Genomic DNA, 13,182 nt, shown 5'->3' on the forward strand with positions numbered 1-13,182 from the left:
TGAGGGAGCGCTGCACTGTCGGAGGGTCAGTACTGAGGGAGCGCTGCACTGTCGGAGGGTCAGTACTGAGGGAGCGCTGCACTGTCGGAGGGTCAGTACTGAGGGAGCGCTGCACTGTCGGAGGGTCAGTACTGAGGGAGCGCTGCACTGTCGGAGGGTCAGTACTGAGGGAGCGCTGCACTGTCGGAGGGTCAGTACTGAGGGAGCGCTGCACTGTCGGAGGGTCAGTACTGAGGGAGCGCTGCACTGTCGGAGGGTCAGTACTGAGGGAGCGCTGCACTGTCGGAGGGTCAGTACTGAGGGAGCGCTGCACTGTCGGAGGGTCAGTACTGAGGGAGCGCTGCACTGTCGGAGGGTCAGTACTGAGGGAGCGCTGCACTGTCGGAGGGTCAGTACTGAGGGAGCGCTGCACTGTCGGAGGGTCAGTACTGAGGGAGCGCTGCACTGTCGGAGGGTCAGTACTGAGGGAGCGCTGCACTGTCGGAGGGTCAGTACTGAGGGAGCGCTGCACTGTCGGAGGGTCAGTACTGAGGGAGCGCTGCACTGTCGGAGGGTCAGTACTGAGGGAGCGCTGCACTGTCGGAGGGTCAGTACTGAGGGAGCGCTGCACTGTCGGAGGGTCAGTACTGAGGGAGCGCTGCACTGTCGGAGGGTCAGTACTGAGGGAGCGCTGCACTGTCGGAGGGTCAGTACTGAGGGAGCGCTGCACTGTCGGAGGGTCAGTACTGAGGGAGTGCTGCACTGTCGGAGGGTCAGTACTGAGGGAGTGCTGCACTGTCGGAGGTGCCATCCTTTGGATGAGACGTTAAACAGAGGTCCTATCAGCCCCCGTGAAAGGTCCCGCAGCACTATTGGAAGAAGAGCAGGGGAGTTCTCCCCGGTGTCCTGACCAATATTTATCCCTCAACCAACATCACGAAAACAGATTATCTGGTCGTTATCACATTACGGTTTGTGGGATCTTGCTGTGCGCAAATTGGCTGCTGCGTTTCCTACATTACAACAGTGACTACACTTCAAAAAGTACTTTTTTTTTTTAAATTCGTTCGCGGGATGTGGGCATCACTGGCAAGGCGATGGTAATGCCGTTGAATGTCAAGGGGAGGTGGTTAGATTCTCTCTTGTTGGAGATGGTCATTGCCTGGCACTTTTCTGTGCGAATGTTACTTGCCACTTACGAGCCCAAGACTGGTGTTGTCCAGGTCTTGCTGCATGCAGGCTCGGACTGCTTCATTATCTGAGGGGTTGTGAATGGAACTGAACACTGTGCAATCATCAGTGAACATCCCCATTTCTGACCTTATGATGGAGGGAAGGTCATTGATGAAGCAGCTGAAAATGGTTGGGCCTAGGACACTGCCCAATTTCATTGGTTGTGAAGCATTTTGGGACGTCTGAGGTTGTGAAAGGCACTGTAGAAATGTCAGTCTTCCTTTCCCATCAATCAGTGCCAGCTGGTTTTATAAGATCCCACTCCCGAGAACTCAGTGACACTCAGTGTGGGAATACCCAAAGGATACAATGGGACCACCAAGGAGATGTGGTGTTGGAGTGATGGCTGAGGGGCTCCAGCCCACCACTGAACTGACCGAGGCTGCTCACTTGTGAAGAGCTGGGAAGTGAGTGATCAGCATCTGAGGATAAGGAGGCTGCTGGAGATGGAAGTGGAGTTCTGATGGAATCCCATCCCCAACATTGACCTGACTGACCTGCAGAGTATGACCAGAATTGTCCCCTCATGTCAGGTACCAATCACGGACAGGACTTGACAAGAGAAGAACGTGTCACTGGACACCGGCTGTTAAAAGGCCCCCGGAACCCTCACTCCACAGCGAGAATGGGACAATTTTAAAGGGGGTGCAGGAAGAGAGACCTGGGGGTTTACATACATAAATCTTTGAAGGTGGCAGGACAAGTTCATAAGGCTGTTAAAAAGTATATGGGATCCTGGGCTTTATAAATAGAGGCATGGAGTACAAAACCAAGGAAGTTATGCTAAACCTTTATAACTGGTGAGACCTCAGCTGGGTGACAGCCTGAGGCAGAAGGTTGTGGGTTCAAGTCCCACATCAGCGACTTGAGTACAAAATCAAGGCTGACACTCCAGTGCAGTACTGAGGGAGTGCTGCACTGTCGGAGGTGCTGTCTGTCGGATGAGACGTTAAACCGAGGCCCCTCTGCCCTCTCAGGTGGATGTAAAAGAGCCCACGGCCATTATTCAAAGAGCAGGGGAGTTCTCCCCAGTGTCCTGGCCAATATTTATCCCTCAATCAACACCATTAAAACAGATTATCTGGTCATTATCACATTGCTGTTTGTGGGATCTTGCTATGCACAATTTAACTGCCGTGTTTCCTACATTACAACAGTGATTACACTTCAAAAGTTATTTCATTGGCCTGGGGATGTCCTGAGTTGGTGAAAGGTGCTATATAAACACATGCTTTCTTCTTTCTTTATTGTGTCCAGTTCTGGGCACCACACTTTAGGAAGGATGTCAAGGCCTTGGAGAGGGTGCAGAGGCGATTTACTAGAATGGTACCAGGGATGAGAGTGGAGAAGCTGGGGTTGCTCTTCTTACAGCAGAGAATTGTAAACAATTTTACAACACCAAGTTATAGTCCAACGATTTTATTTTTAATCCCACAAGCTTTCGGGGGCTTTCCCCTTCCTCAGGCGGTGTGGAAAAGACAATTTCGAATCCTTTGCATTTTAAGATCACAGAACAAAGCCTGGTGATTACTGCCCGTTGCCAAGGCAATCACAGTGAGCAGACAGAGAGGTGTCATCGAAAAGGCCACTGAATATACAAACCCCCAAAAAAAGAGAGAGAGAGAGAGAGAGAGAGAGAGAAGGAAGACAGTCAATGACCCGTTATATTAAAAACAGATAACATTTGTTCGCTGGTGGGGTTACATGTAGTGTGACATGAACCCAAGATCCCGGTTGAGGCCGTCCTCATGGGTGCGGAACTTGGCTATTAATTTCTGCTCGACGATTTTGCGTTGTCGTGTGTCTCGAAGGCCGCCTTGGAGTACGCTTACCCGAAGGTCGGTGGCTGAATGTCCATGACTGCTGAAGTGTTCCCCGACTGGGAGGGAACCCTCCTGTTTGGCGATTGTTGCGCGGTGTCCGTTCATCCATTGTCGCATGATACACAGGGTCTGCTCAGACGAGGAGGAACGCGATGGACACCTACAGACGCTGAAAGACGCCCTAGTAAGAACGGGATATGATGCTCGACTCATCGATCGACAGTTCCGACGGGCCACAGCGAAAAATCGCGTAGACCTCCTCAGAAGACTAACACGGGACGCAACCAACAGAGTGCCCTTCTTCGTCCAGTACTTCCCCGGAGCGGAGAAACTACGCCATGTTCTCCGCAGCCTTCAACATGTCATCAATGACGACGAACACCTCGCTATGGCCATCCCCACACCTCCACTACTCGCCTTTAAACAGCCAGCCAACCTCAAACAGACCATCGTTCGCAGCAAATTACCCAGCCTTCAGGAGAACAGCGTCCACGACACCACACAACCCTGCCACGGCAACCTCTGCAAGACATGCCAGATCATCGACACAGATACCACCATCACACAAGAGGACACCACCCACCAGGTGCACGGTTCATACTCCTGTGACTCGGCCAACGTTGTCTACCTCATACGTTGCAGGAAAGGATGCCCCAGAGCATGGTACATTGGCGAGACCATGCAGACGCTGCGACAACGGATGAACGGACACCGCGCAACAATCGCCAGACAGGAGGGTTCCCTCCCAGTCGGGGAACACTTCAGCAGTCATGGACATTCAGCCACCGACCTTCGGGTAAGCATACTCCAAGGCGGCCTTCAAGACACACGACAACGTAAAATCGTCGAGCAGAAATTGATAGCCAAGTTCCGCACCCATGAGGACGGCCTCAACCGGGATCTTGGGTTCATGTCACACTACACGTAACCCCACCAGCAAACAAATGTTATCTGTTTTTAATATAACGGGTCATTGACTGTCTTCCTTATCTCTCTCTCTCTCTCTCTCTTTTTTTGGGGGTTTGTATATTCAGTGGCCTTTTAGGTGACACCTCTCTGTCTGCTCACTGTGATTGCCTTGGCAACGGGCAGTAATCACCAGGCTTTGTTCTGTGATCTTAAAATGCAAAGGATTCGAAATTGTCTTTTCCACACCGCCTGAGGAAGGGGAAAGCCCCCGAAAGCTTGTGGGATTAAAAATAAAATCGTTGGACTATAACTTGGTGTTGTAAAATTGTTTACAATTGTTAACCCCAGTCCATCACCGGCATCTCCACATTACAGCAGAGAAGGTTAAGGGGAGATTTGATGGAGGTGTTCAAAATCATGAGGAGTTTTAATAGAGTAAATAAGGAGAAACTGTTTCCAGTGACAGGAGGGTCGGTAACCAGAGGACACAGATTTAAGGTAATTGGCAAAAGAAACAGAGGGGAGATGAGGAAGATTTTTTTTTAATGAAGTGAGTTGCTATGACCTGGAATTCACTGCCTGAAAGGGCGGTGGAAACAGATTCAATAATAACTTTCAAAAGGGAATTGGATAAATACTTGAAAGGGAAAAATTTGCAGGGCTACGGGGAAAGAGCAGGGGACTAATTGGATAGTGCTTTCAAAGAGCTGGCAGAGGCGAATGGCCTCCTTCTGTGCTGTACGATTCCATGAGAATGTAAAATGCTGCACGACCCCGGGCTGAATGGAACTTGTTAAGAGACAGGCAACAATGGGCATTGTTGTGCGAGAGTCGAGATTGAGTACAGCTCTGTCAAGCAGCATAAACAACGCTCAGCGAGAGGAAGGCGGTTGATTCTGAACCCTGACCCTCGACAAAGGGATCATTCAGCACCAGCCAGAAGAGCAGCTCCCACTCAACTCTCAGCAAGAGCATGGCCAGCAAACGTGTAACATCACACTGAGCACAGTACCAGTCACCGCCTCAGCTTCAGTCACAGGGCTCAGGGTACAGTGGGAGACGCAGAGCACAGGGGGTAAAACACATGGACATTAAATGGTTTTCCCACACTGTGCGGCAGCTGGTTTCATTCTCTCAGTCTCACCCTCCCAGATATTCCATATCAAACCCCCTGCAGGTTTACACCCTTTTCCTCCTGAAGATGCAGTCTCCAGCCGGGGCACAGTCCCGCAGGGTCTGGGTGACTTGCGATACCTCATTCAGTGCCCGGACTTTCTGCAACACCCTTCAAGAGTCTGAGGGCAACTTGACCATTGCCCCAATGAGCCCGATACTGTCTTCACCCAAAATCACAGCCACTGCACCCACCTGCTGGGTCAGGGCAGCAGGAGCCTGAGTTCGAGATCAGCACCGTGTGGGAGGCTCTGACAAAGGGTTCTGCAGGTGGGAGCCGAACCCAGCTTTTCCCTTTCAGAGGCTGACTGGCCTGCTGTGTGTTTTTCTGGCATTTTCTGCTTCCAGCATTGTTCTGTACCCTGGTGGGTGAGGCTGATGGGGGAGCATGGACTGGAGAAAAATCCAGGCAATTGGATAGGAGATTCAACAAAATCATTTCATCTCTTTCCCAATTCCCCCTCCTTTGACTCAGCAGGTGAATCCCACTAACCCTTTAATCTGAATCCTTTTATATTTGGAAGGGGGATGTATGGAATTAACAGAGTTAAGCCCATCACCTCCTCCCGACTCGGAGACAGAGGGGTTTCTCAGCACTGTAGGTTCCCTGGGGAAGGGAAATACAGACATTTCTTAGAATCAAACCTCACAGTATTAAAACAACGGCCCTGAATTTGCTGGGAAGGTAACGGTGAGTTCACGCTGCTCACCGTTATTAGCACGTGAAATGTCCAGCAATGTGTGGCAGGCAAGAAATACACCGTGAGGTGTGAATTGCCACAAATTGCAGGACGATTTGCATCGCTGCTTTACTGGACTCACAAAAACACGGAGCTCGTCCCCAATCTGACCCCGAGTGTCAACCGGAGCTCGTCCCCAATCTGTCCCCGAGTGTCAAACCGGAGCTCGTCCCCAATCTGTCCCCGAGTGTCAAACCGGAGCTCGTCCCCGAGTGTCAAACCGGAGCTCGTCCCCAATCTGTCCCCGAGTGTCAAACCGGAGCTCGTCCCCAATCTGTCCCCGAGTGTCAAACCGGAGCTCGTCCCCAATCTGTCCCCGAGTGTCAAACCGGAGCTCGTCCCCAATCTGTCCCCGAGTCTCAAACCGGAGCTCGTCCCCAAGTGTCAAACCGGAGCTCGTCCCCAATCTGTCCCCGAGTCTCAAACCGGAGCTCGTCCCCAATCTGACCCCGAGTGTCAAACCGGAGCTCGTCCCCAATCTGACCCCGAGTGTCAAACCGGAGCTCGTCCCCAATCTGTCCCAGAGTGTCAAACCGGAGCTCGTCCCCAATCTGACCCCGAGTGTCAAACCGGAGCTCGTCCCCAATCTGACCCCGAGTGTCAAACCGGAGCTCGTCCCCAATCTGTCCCCGAGTGTCAAACCGGAGCTCGTCCCCAATCTGTCCCCGAGTGTCAAACCGGAGCTCGTCCCCAATCTGTCCCCGAGTGTCAAACCGGAGCTCGTCCCCAATCTGTCCCCGAGTCTCAAACCGGAGCTCGTCCCCAATCTGTCCCCGAGTGTCAAACCGGAGCTCGTCCCCAATCTGTCCCCGAGTCTCAAACCGGAGCTCGTCCCCAAGTGTCAAACCGGAGCTCGTCCCCAATCTGTCCCCGAGTGTCAAACCGGAGCTCGTCCCCAATCTGTCCCAGAGTGTCAAACCGGAGCTCGTCCCCAAGTGTCAAACCGGAGCTCGTCCCCAATCTGTCCCCGAGTCTCAAACCGGAGCTCGTCCCCAATCTGTCCCCGAGTCTCAAACCGGAGCTCGTCCCCAATCTGTCCCCGAGTCTCAAACCGGAGCTCGTCCCCAATCTGACCCCGAGTGTCAAACCGGAGCTCGTCCCCAATCTGACCCCGAGTGTCAAACCGGAGCTCGTCCCCAATCTGTCCCAGAGTGTCAAACCGGAGCTCGTCCCCAATCTGTCCCCGAGTCTCAAACCGGAGCTCGTCCCCAATCTGTCCCAGAGTGTCAAACTGGAGCTCGTCCCCAATCTGTCCCCGAGTCTCAAACCGGAGCTCGTCCCCAATCTGACCCCGAGTGTCAAACTGGAGCTCGTCCCCAATCTGTCCCCGAGTCTCAAACCGGAGCTCGTCCCCAAGTGTCAAACCGGAGCTCGTCCCCAATCTGTCCCCGAGTCTCAAACCGGAGCTCGTCCCCAATCTGTCCCCGAGTCTCAAACCGGAGCTCGTCCCCAATCTGACCCCGAGTGTCAAACCGGAGCTCGTCCCCAATCTGACCCCGAGTGTCAAACCGGAGCTCGTCCCCAATCTGTCCCAGAGTGTCAAACCGGAGCTCGTCCCCAATCTGTCCCCGAGTCTCAAACCGGAGCTCGTCCCCAATCTGTCCCAGAGTGTCAAACCGGAGCTCGTCCCCAATCTGTCCCCGAGTCTCAAACCGGAGCTCGTCCCCAATCTGTCCCAGAGTGTCAAACCGGAGCTCGTCCCCAATCTGTCCCCGAGTCTCAAACCGGAGCTCGTCCCCAATCTGTCCCCGAGTGTCAAACCGGAGCTCGTCCCCAATCTGTCCCAGAGTGTCAAACTGGAGCTCGTCCCCAATCTGTCCCCGAGTGTCAAACCGGAGCTCGTCCCCGAGTGTCAAACCGGAGCTCGTCCCCAATCTGTCCCAGAGTGTCAAACTGGAGCTCGTCCCCAATCTGTCCCCGAGTCTCAAACCGGAGCTCGTCCCCGAGTGTCAAACCGGAGCTCGTCCCCAATCTGTCCCCGAGTCTCAAGAAATTGCTGCATTTGCGCTGTAAATATGAATGAATCTCACAGCAGATATGCAGGGCTGGTATTTCATATTGTAAGGACCCTGTTACATTTCTGCAATGTTACTTAATCTCTCCAGCTCAGAAAGCGAACAACTGAAACTGTGGAGTCTCACTCCTGCAGGTACAAATTCTTCCTGGAGGTTTTTTAAATTTAAAAAAAATGTTTTTTTCTCACTTTTCCCTTCTCTTTTTTCATCTCTCTTAACCTAATCTTCCTTTCCTTATTTCTCTTTCTGTATCTGATTTGACTCTAATTCACCCTATTTCCTTCTCAGTCCTTTCTCTGTTTCTTTCTCTGTCCTTAAATCTCATTAATTAAGGAGATAGACAGTTAGTCCCGTCGTTCACCAAGGTCCCAGATGGCCCGTGGCCCTCATCATTATCAGCTCGCACTCCCTGCAATTTGCAGCACAAAAATAATACGATCTGAAGGCTGAGGGAAAAAAATATATATAATTCACATTGCTGGCCATGAGATGTGCCACCGCAGACGTCCAACAGACACAGCTGAAAACCAGACACCGTGAGAGCTTTACACAGGCTTAATCAGACAAAACGGATTCCTGTGACGGAGGAGATGATATTAGGTAGGGTTGACTAAAGGCTTGGCTGACGAGCTGGGTTTTAAGGAGGGTCATAAAAGGAGGAGAGTGAGGTGGAGAGATTCAGGGAGGGTAGGGATACCAATGGTGAGGTGAAGGGGAAGGGGGGGGGCGCGGGGTTGATGCACAAGAGGCCAGAGTCGGAGGAAGTGGGATATGAACTGGTCGGGATTTAGGAGAGAGAGTTATTCCCAGTATTCCATCAGTTGTATTAGAGGAAAAACTAAAGTACACAAAACAGTAATTTCTGCAATGGTGGATTTTGAATTCTCTGAAGGGAGACGTTGGCTTTGATGGTGAAAAATGTATTTCCTCAAGAGCTTGGGATCTTAGATCTTCACTCCCTCTACATTTCCATTTCCCTCCACTCCCATCCCAAAATATTTTGATTTTACATATTTCAGTATTTTGAAGTGTACTGAGGGGAGAGAGTGAGAGAGAAAGAGCTCAGGGACACCGAGATATTATCCCATTCTATTACAAAATCATCATCATCCCCTCCTCAAAAAACCCACCCTTGTCCCGTGTCCTTGCAAACTATCACCCCATCTCCAACCTCCATTTCCTCTCCAACCTCCTTGAACGTTTTGTCGCCTCCCAAATCCATGCCCATCTTTCCAGCACCTCCATGTTTGAATCCCTCCAATCAGGTTCCCGTCCCTGCCATGGTACTGAAAAGGCCCTTATCAAAGTCACAAATGCCATCCTATGTGACTGATCATGATAAACTCTCCCTCCTCATCCTTCTCCACCTGTCTCCAGCCTTTGACACGGTTGACCACACCATCCTCCTCCAACAGCTCTCCTCCATCGTCCAGCTGGGAGGAACTGCCCTCACCTGGGTCCATTCTTATCTATCCAGTCATAGCCAGAGAATCTCTTGCAATGGCTTCTCTTCCCATTCCCACAAGGATCTATCCTTTGCCCCCTCCTATTTCACATCTACATCTCACCGAGGGGCAGCATCATCGAAAACATGACGTCAGATTCACATGTTCGCTGATGACACCCAGCTCTACCTCATCACCACCTCCCTCGACCCCTCCACTGTCTCTGATTGGTCACACTGCTAGTTTGACATCCAGTACTGGATGAGCAGAAATTCCCTCCAATCAAATATTGGGAAGACTGAAGTCATTGTCTTTGGTCCACGCCACAAACTCCGTTCCCTCGCCACCGACTCCATCCCTCTCCCTGACCTCCGTCTGAGGATGAACCAGACTTTTCGTAACCTTGGCGTCCTATTTTGGCCCGGAGATGAGTTTCCGACTCCATATCCGCTCCATCACCAAGACCGCCTACTTCCACCTCCATAACATCGCCCGTCTCCGCCCCTGCCTCAGCTCATCTGCTGCTGAAACCCTCATCCGTGCCTTTGTTACCTCCAGTCTGGACTATTCCAATGCTCTCCTGGCCGGCCTCCCACCTTCCACCCTCCATAAACTTCAACTCATCCAAAACTCTGTTGCCTGTATCCTAACTCACACCAAGTCCCATTCATCCATCACCCCTGTGCTTGCTGACCTATATTGGCTCCTGGTCCAGGAATGCCTCAAATTTAAAATTCTCAACCTAGTTTTCAAATCGCCTCCATGGCCTCGCCCCTCCCTATTTCTGTAACCTCCACCAGCCCTACAACCCTCCGAGATCTCGATGTTCCTCCAACTCTGGCCTCTTGTCTATCCCCCACTTCCTTTGCTCCTTCATTGGCGGCCGTGCCTTCAGCCATCTAGTCCCTAAGCTCTGGAATTCCCTCCCTAAACCTCTCCCCGCCCACCTCCTTTAGGACGCTGCTTGAAACTAACCTCTTTGACCAAGCTTTTGGTTGCTCCTCCCAATACCATTTCTTTGGCATGATGTAAATTTTTGTCTGATTACACTTCTGTGAAGCCCCTTGGGACATTTTTTGACATTAAAGGCACTACATAAATGCAAGTTGTTGTTATTCTGCCAGGGACAAGCGAGTGACCAGAGTAAATCAATCGTCACACCCTCCTAGAAGGACGCAAGCATCTTCTTGTACTTGACTGGCCAATCCAGCCCTTGAACACTAAAGAGACACACTATCAAGAGATGCCATCCCATAATTAAACAAAAATGACCAACAAGGCAACAAAACCCCCTCAATTTGACTGAAAGACTTGAGAATCTCATTCTGGCCAAGAGTTCAAAAATGGGACTTCTCAGCATGCTGAGAATATAACAAAGACTTGGATCTCCTTAACCTTCATGGAAATGGTCAGCTCAGAGACCCTGCCTGATATGGCATCATTGTAAACCCATTAGCTCCCATGCCTAGCTACCTCACCCCAAACTACAAACAAGCAGACACAAAAAAAAGTGAATACAAACAGCATCCGAATTCCTCTCCCTTCTGGCTCTCTCCATCCCCAGGGTCTGAGATAAGGGACATATCCACAGCCCTTGCCATGAACCAGGAACAAAACCGATTCACCAACAACCCTTAACAGCAATGACAAAGCTCATGAGGAAACAGTCCCATCAACCAATGGAACTAACTGCTCCGCATCCAACAATCACTCCCATTTATATCGCACCTTTAACGTAGGAAAACAGCCCAAGGTGCTTCACAGCAGCGTAATCAAACAAAATTTGACACCAGGCCAAAGGCGGAGACATTAGGACAGGTGATCAAACACTTGGTAAAAGAGGCAGGTTTTAAGGAGGGTCTTAAAGGAGGAGAGAGGGGTGGAGAGACATCCAGCATCAGTGAAAGGCCGAAGCCCCTGCTATGGCAAAACTGAAGAGACTAAAGAATAACAAAAAAAAAGTGGTAAACTCAAAATGGCTGAAATAAGCCCAGATGCCTTGATTTTTTTTTAACAGGTGGGGAGAGGAGTTAATGAAAGGCTTGCTAAACTCTCCTAGTCCAGCATTGCCAAAGAGCACAGGGCATCTTGGTCTGATGCCATCCTGGAGGCCCCCTCATCCTCCTTCCTCTCCCTGTATCCTCCTTCCCTCCCCCCTCATCCTGTGCTGGCTCTGGTCTCCGGGGTACTCCCAGTATCCATTGCACCATGAAATTACTGTATTAAAAACCCGGTAAATCCTGGACTGGCAGTGTCTGAGGGTAAAGGCTGGGTTTCTGTTTGCAGTAGGATCTTCCGGCATCAGAACTGGCCTGAAAGATCAAAGCCATCATTTCTCTCTCAGATGGCTAGTTCCAATGTCCAGCAGGGGAGGGGTTAATGCGGCAGGAAAGGCACTCTCAATATGAAGTCCGTTATTTTCTGAACAATACAATTACTTTATTGAGTTTGCTCAGCCAGAGCCTCCACACGTCATGGGAATAAAAAGGGGAAAACAAAAGAGACATTCTGACCCAAACAGGGTGGGAATCTGAGGAGGTCGGAGGGAGTCTGCAACAGGCCCCCAGATAGAACTCACCAAATTACTGCTCAACACCCACCGCACAATCACTGGGACAACACTAGAACAAGATACTGCCCCACAGACAGGGGGGAGTGCTGGCACTCACAATCCCAGCAATAATTCACATCTTATAAAGATCACAGAGCAAACCTGTCCGGGAAAATCGTTCACTGTTTGGGGGTTCTCACTGCACCGAGCAATGAGAGAGGGAATTCGGGGCAAACTTTAACCCAAATGGGGAATGGAGTAATTGGAATAAGTTAGAGGGTCACCGGGAGAGGGGGATTAGGGAATATCGAGAGAAGGGGGACTGAGGACCGAAATACTGACTCCAACATCAAAACACCCTCATAGAGGGAGGGGGCAGTCCCCGGGGCACCCGACCCGACCCCGGACCCGACCCCAGACCCGACCCCGACCCCGACCCGACCCCGGACCCCGGACCCCGACCCGCTCAGTCTCCAAACTCCGCGATTCAACGGACAAAACTTTCCGGAGATTGGAGCGGGTTCCCGAGCCCAGGACCGACTGTCTGTGGGAGAGGACTTCAACAAAGACTTCCCATTAAACCCGCAGGTGGTCCTCACTCTCCTCCTCCTCCCCTCTCCCTCTCCTCCTCCCCTCTCACTCTCCCCTCTCCCCTCTCCCTCTCCCTCTCACTCACCCATCTCCGCTCCCCTCCGGCTCTCTCACTCTCTGTTCTGACCGCAGTCTCTGCCGCTGATTGAGTGACAGCTGCGGGGAATTAAAGGGCTCAGCCTTTCGCTCTAAACCTTTAATCTCGGCGAAAACAAAACAAACCCGGGGGGAAAATTCACTCCTCAAAAAAGCATTAATGACATGTTGTCAACAAAGAGCAAACTTTTAAAGTGTCCGCTCCTGGGATTAGTGCACCTCCTGGACCAGCATTCTCCCACATTCCCAGTCTCACTGGGTCCCTGCTCCTGGGACGACTGCACCTCCTGGACCAGCATTCCCCCACACTCCCAGTCTCACTGGGTCCCTGCTCCTGGGATTACTGCACCTCCTGGACCAGCATTCTCCCACACTCCCAGTCTATTGAGCTGGTGAGAAGGACCAACAGTCAGAATACACCGGGAAGTTTTATACAACATTAGAGCAAGTTGGGGAGATTGTGAATCATTCTCACCAACAGCCCATGGTCAGATATTACACAGACTCGATGAGGTTGAAAAGTAAAGGAACAGGTCAGTTTGCAAATAATTCTAATCCCTCCCTGTGTCTCTCCCTCCATCCCCAATCTCTCCCTCCATCCCCAATCCCTCATTGTATCCCTCCCTC

At 51.4% G+C, this 13,182-nt stretch overlaps 1 protein-coding gene across 2 annotated transcripts in view; it reads right to left on the bottom strand.

Moving 5' to 3' along the window:
- The window catches only part of LOC137307458 (proteolipid protein DM alpha), a 38,081-nt gene extending 25,468 nt beyond the window's left edge, over nt 1-12,613 (bottom strand). For both annotated transcript variants that reach the window (XM_067976815.1, XM_067976816.1), the window contains exon 1: nt 12,545-12,613. In XM_067976815.1, coding sequence (XP_067832916.1) covers nt 12,545-12,548 — 4 coding nt within the window. In that variant the 5' untranslated portion in view covers nt 12,549-12,613. The remainder of the gene's footprint in view (nt 1-12,544) is intronic.
- Nucleotides 12,614-13,182: the final 569 nt, after the last annotated feature.

This window comes from Heptranchias perlo (genome assembly GCF_035084215.1).
Source record: "Heptranchias perlo isolate sHepPer1 chromosome 15 unlocalized genomic scaffold, sHepPer1.hap1 SUPER_15_unloc_1, whole genome shotgun sequence".
NCBI classification, from domain to species: Eukaryota; Metazoa; Chordata; class Chondrichthyes; order Hexanchiformes; family Hexanchidae; genus Heptranchias; species Heptranchias perlo.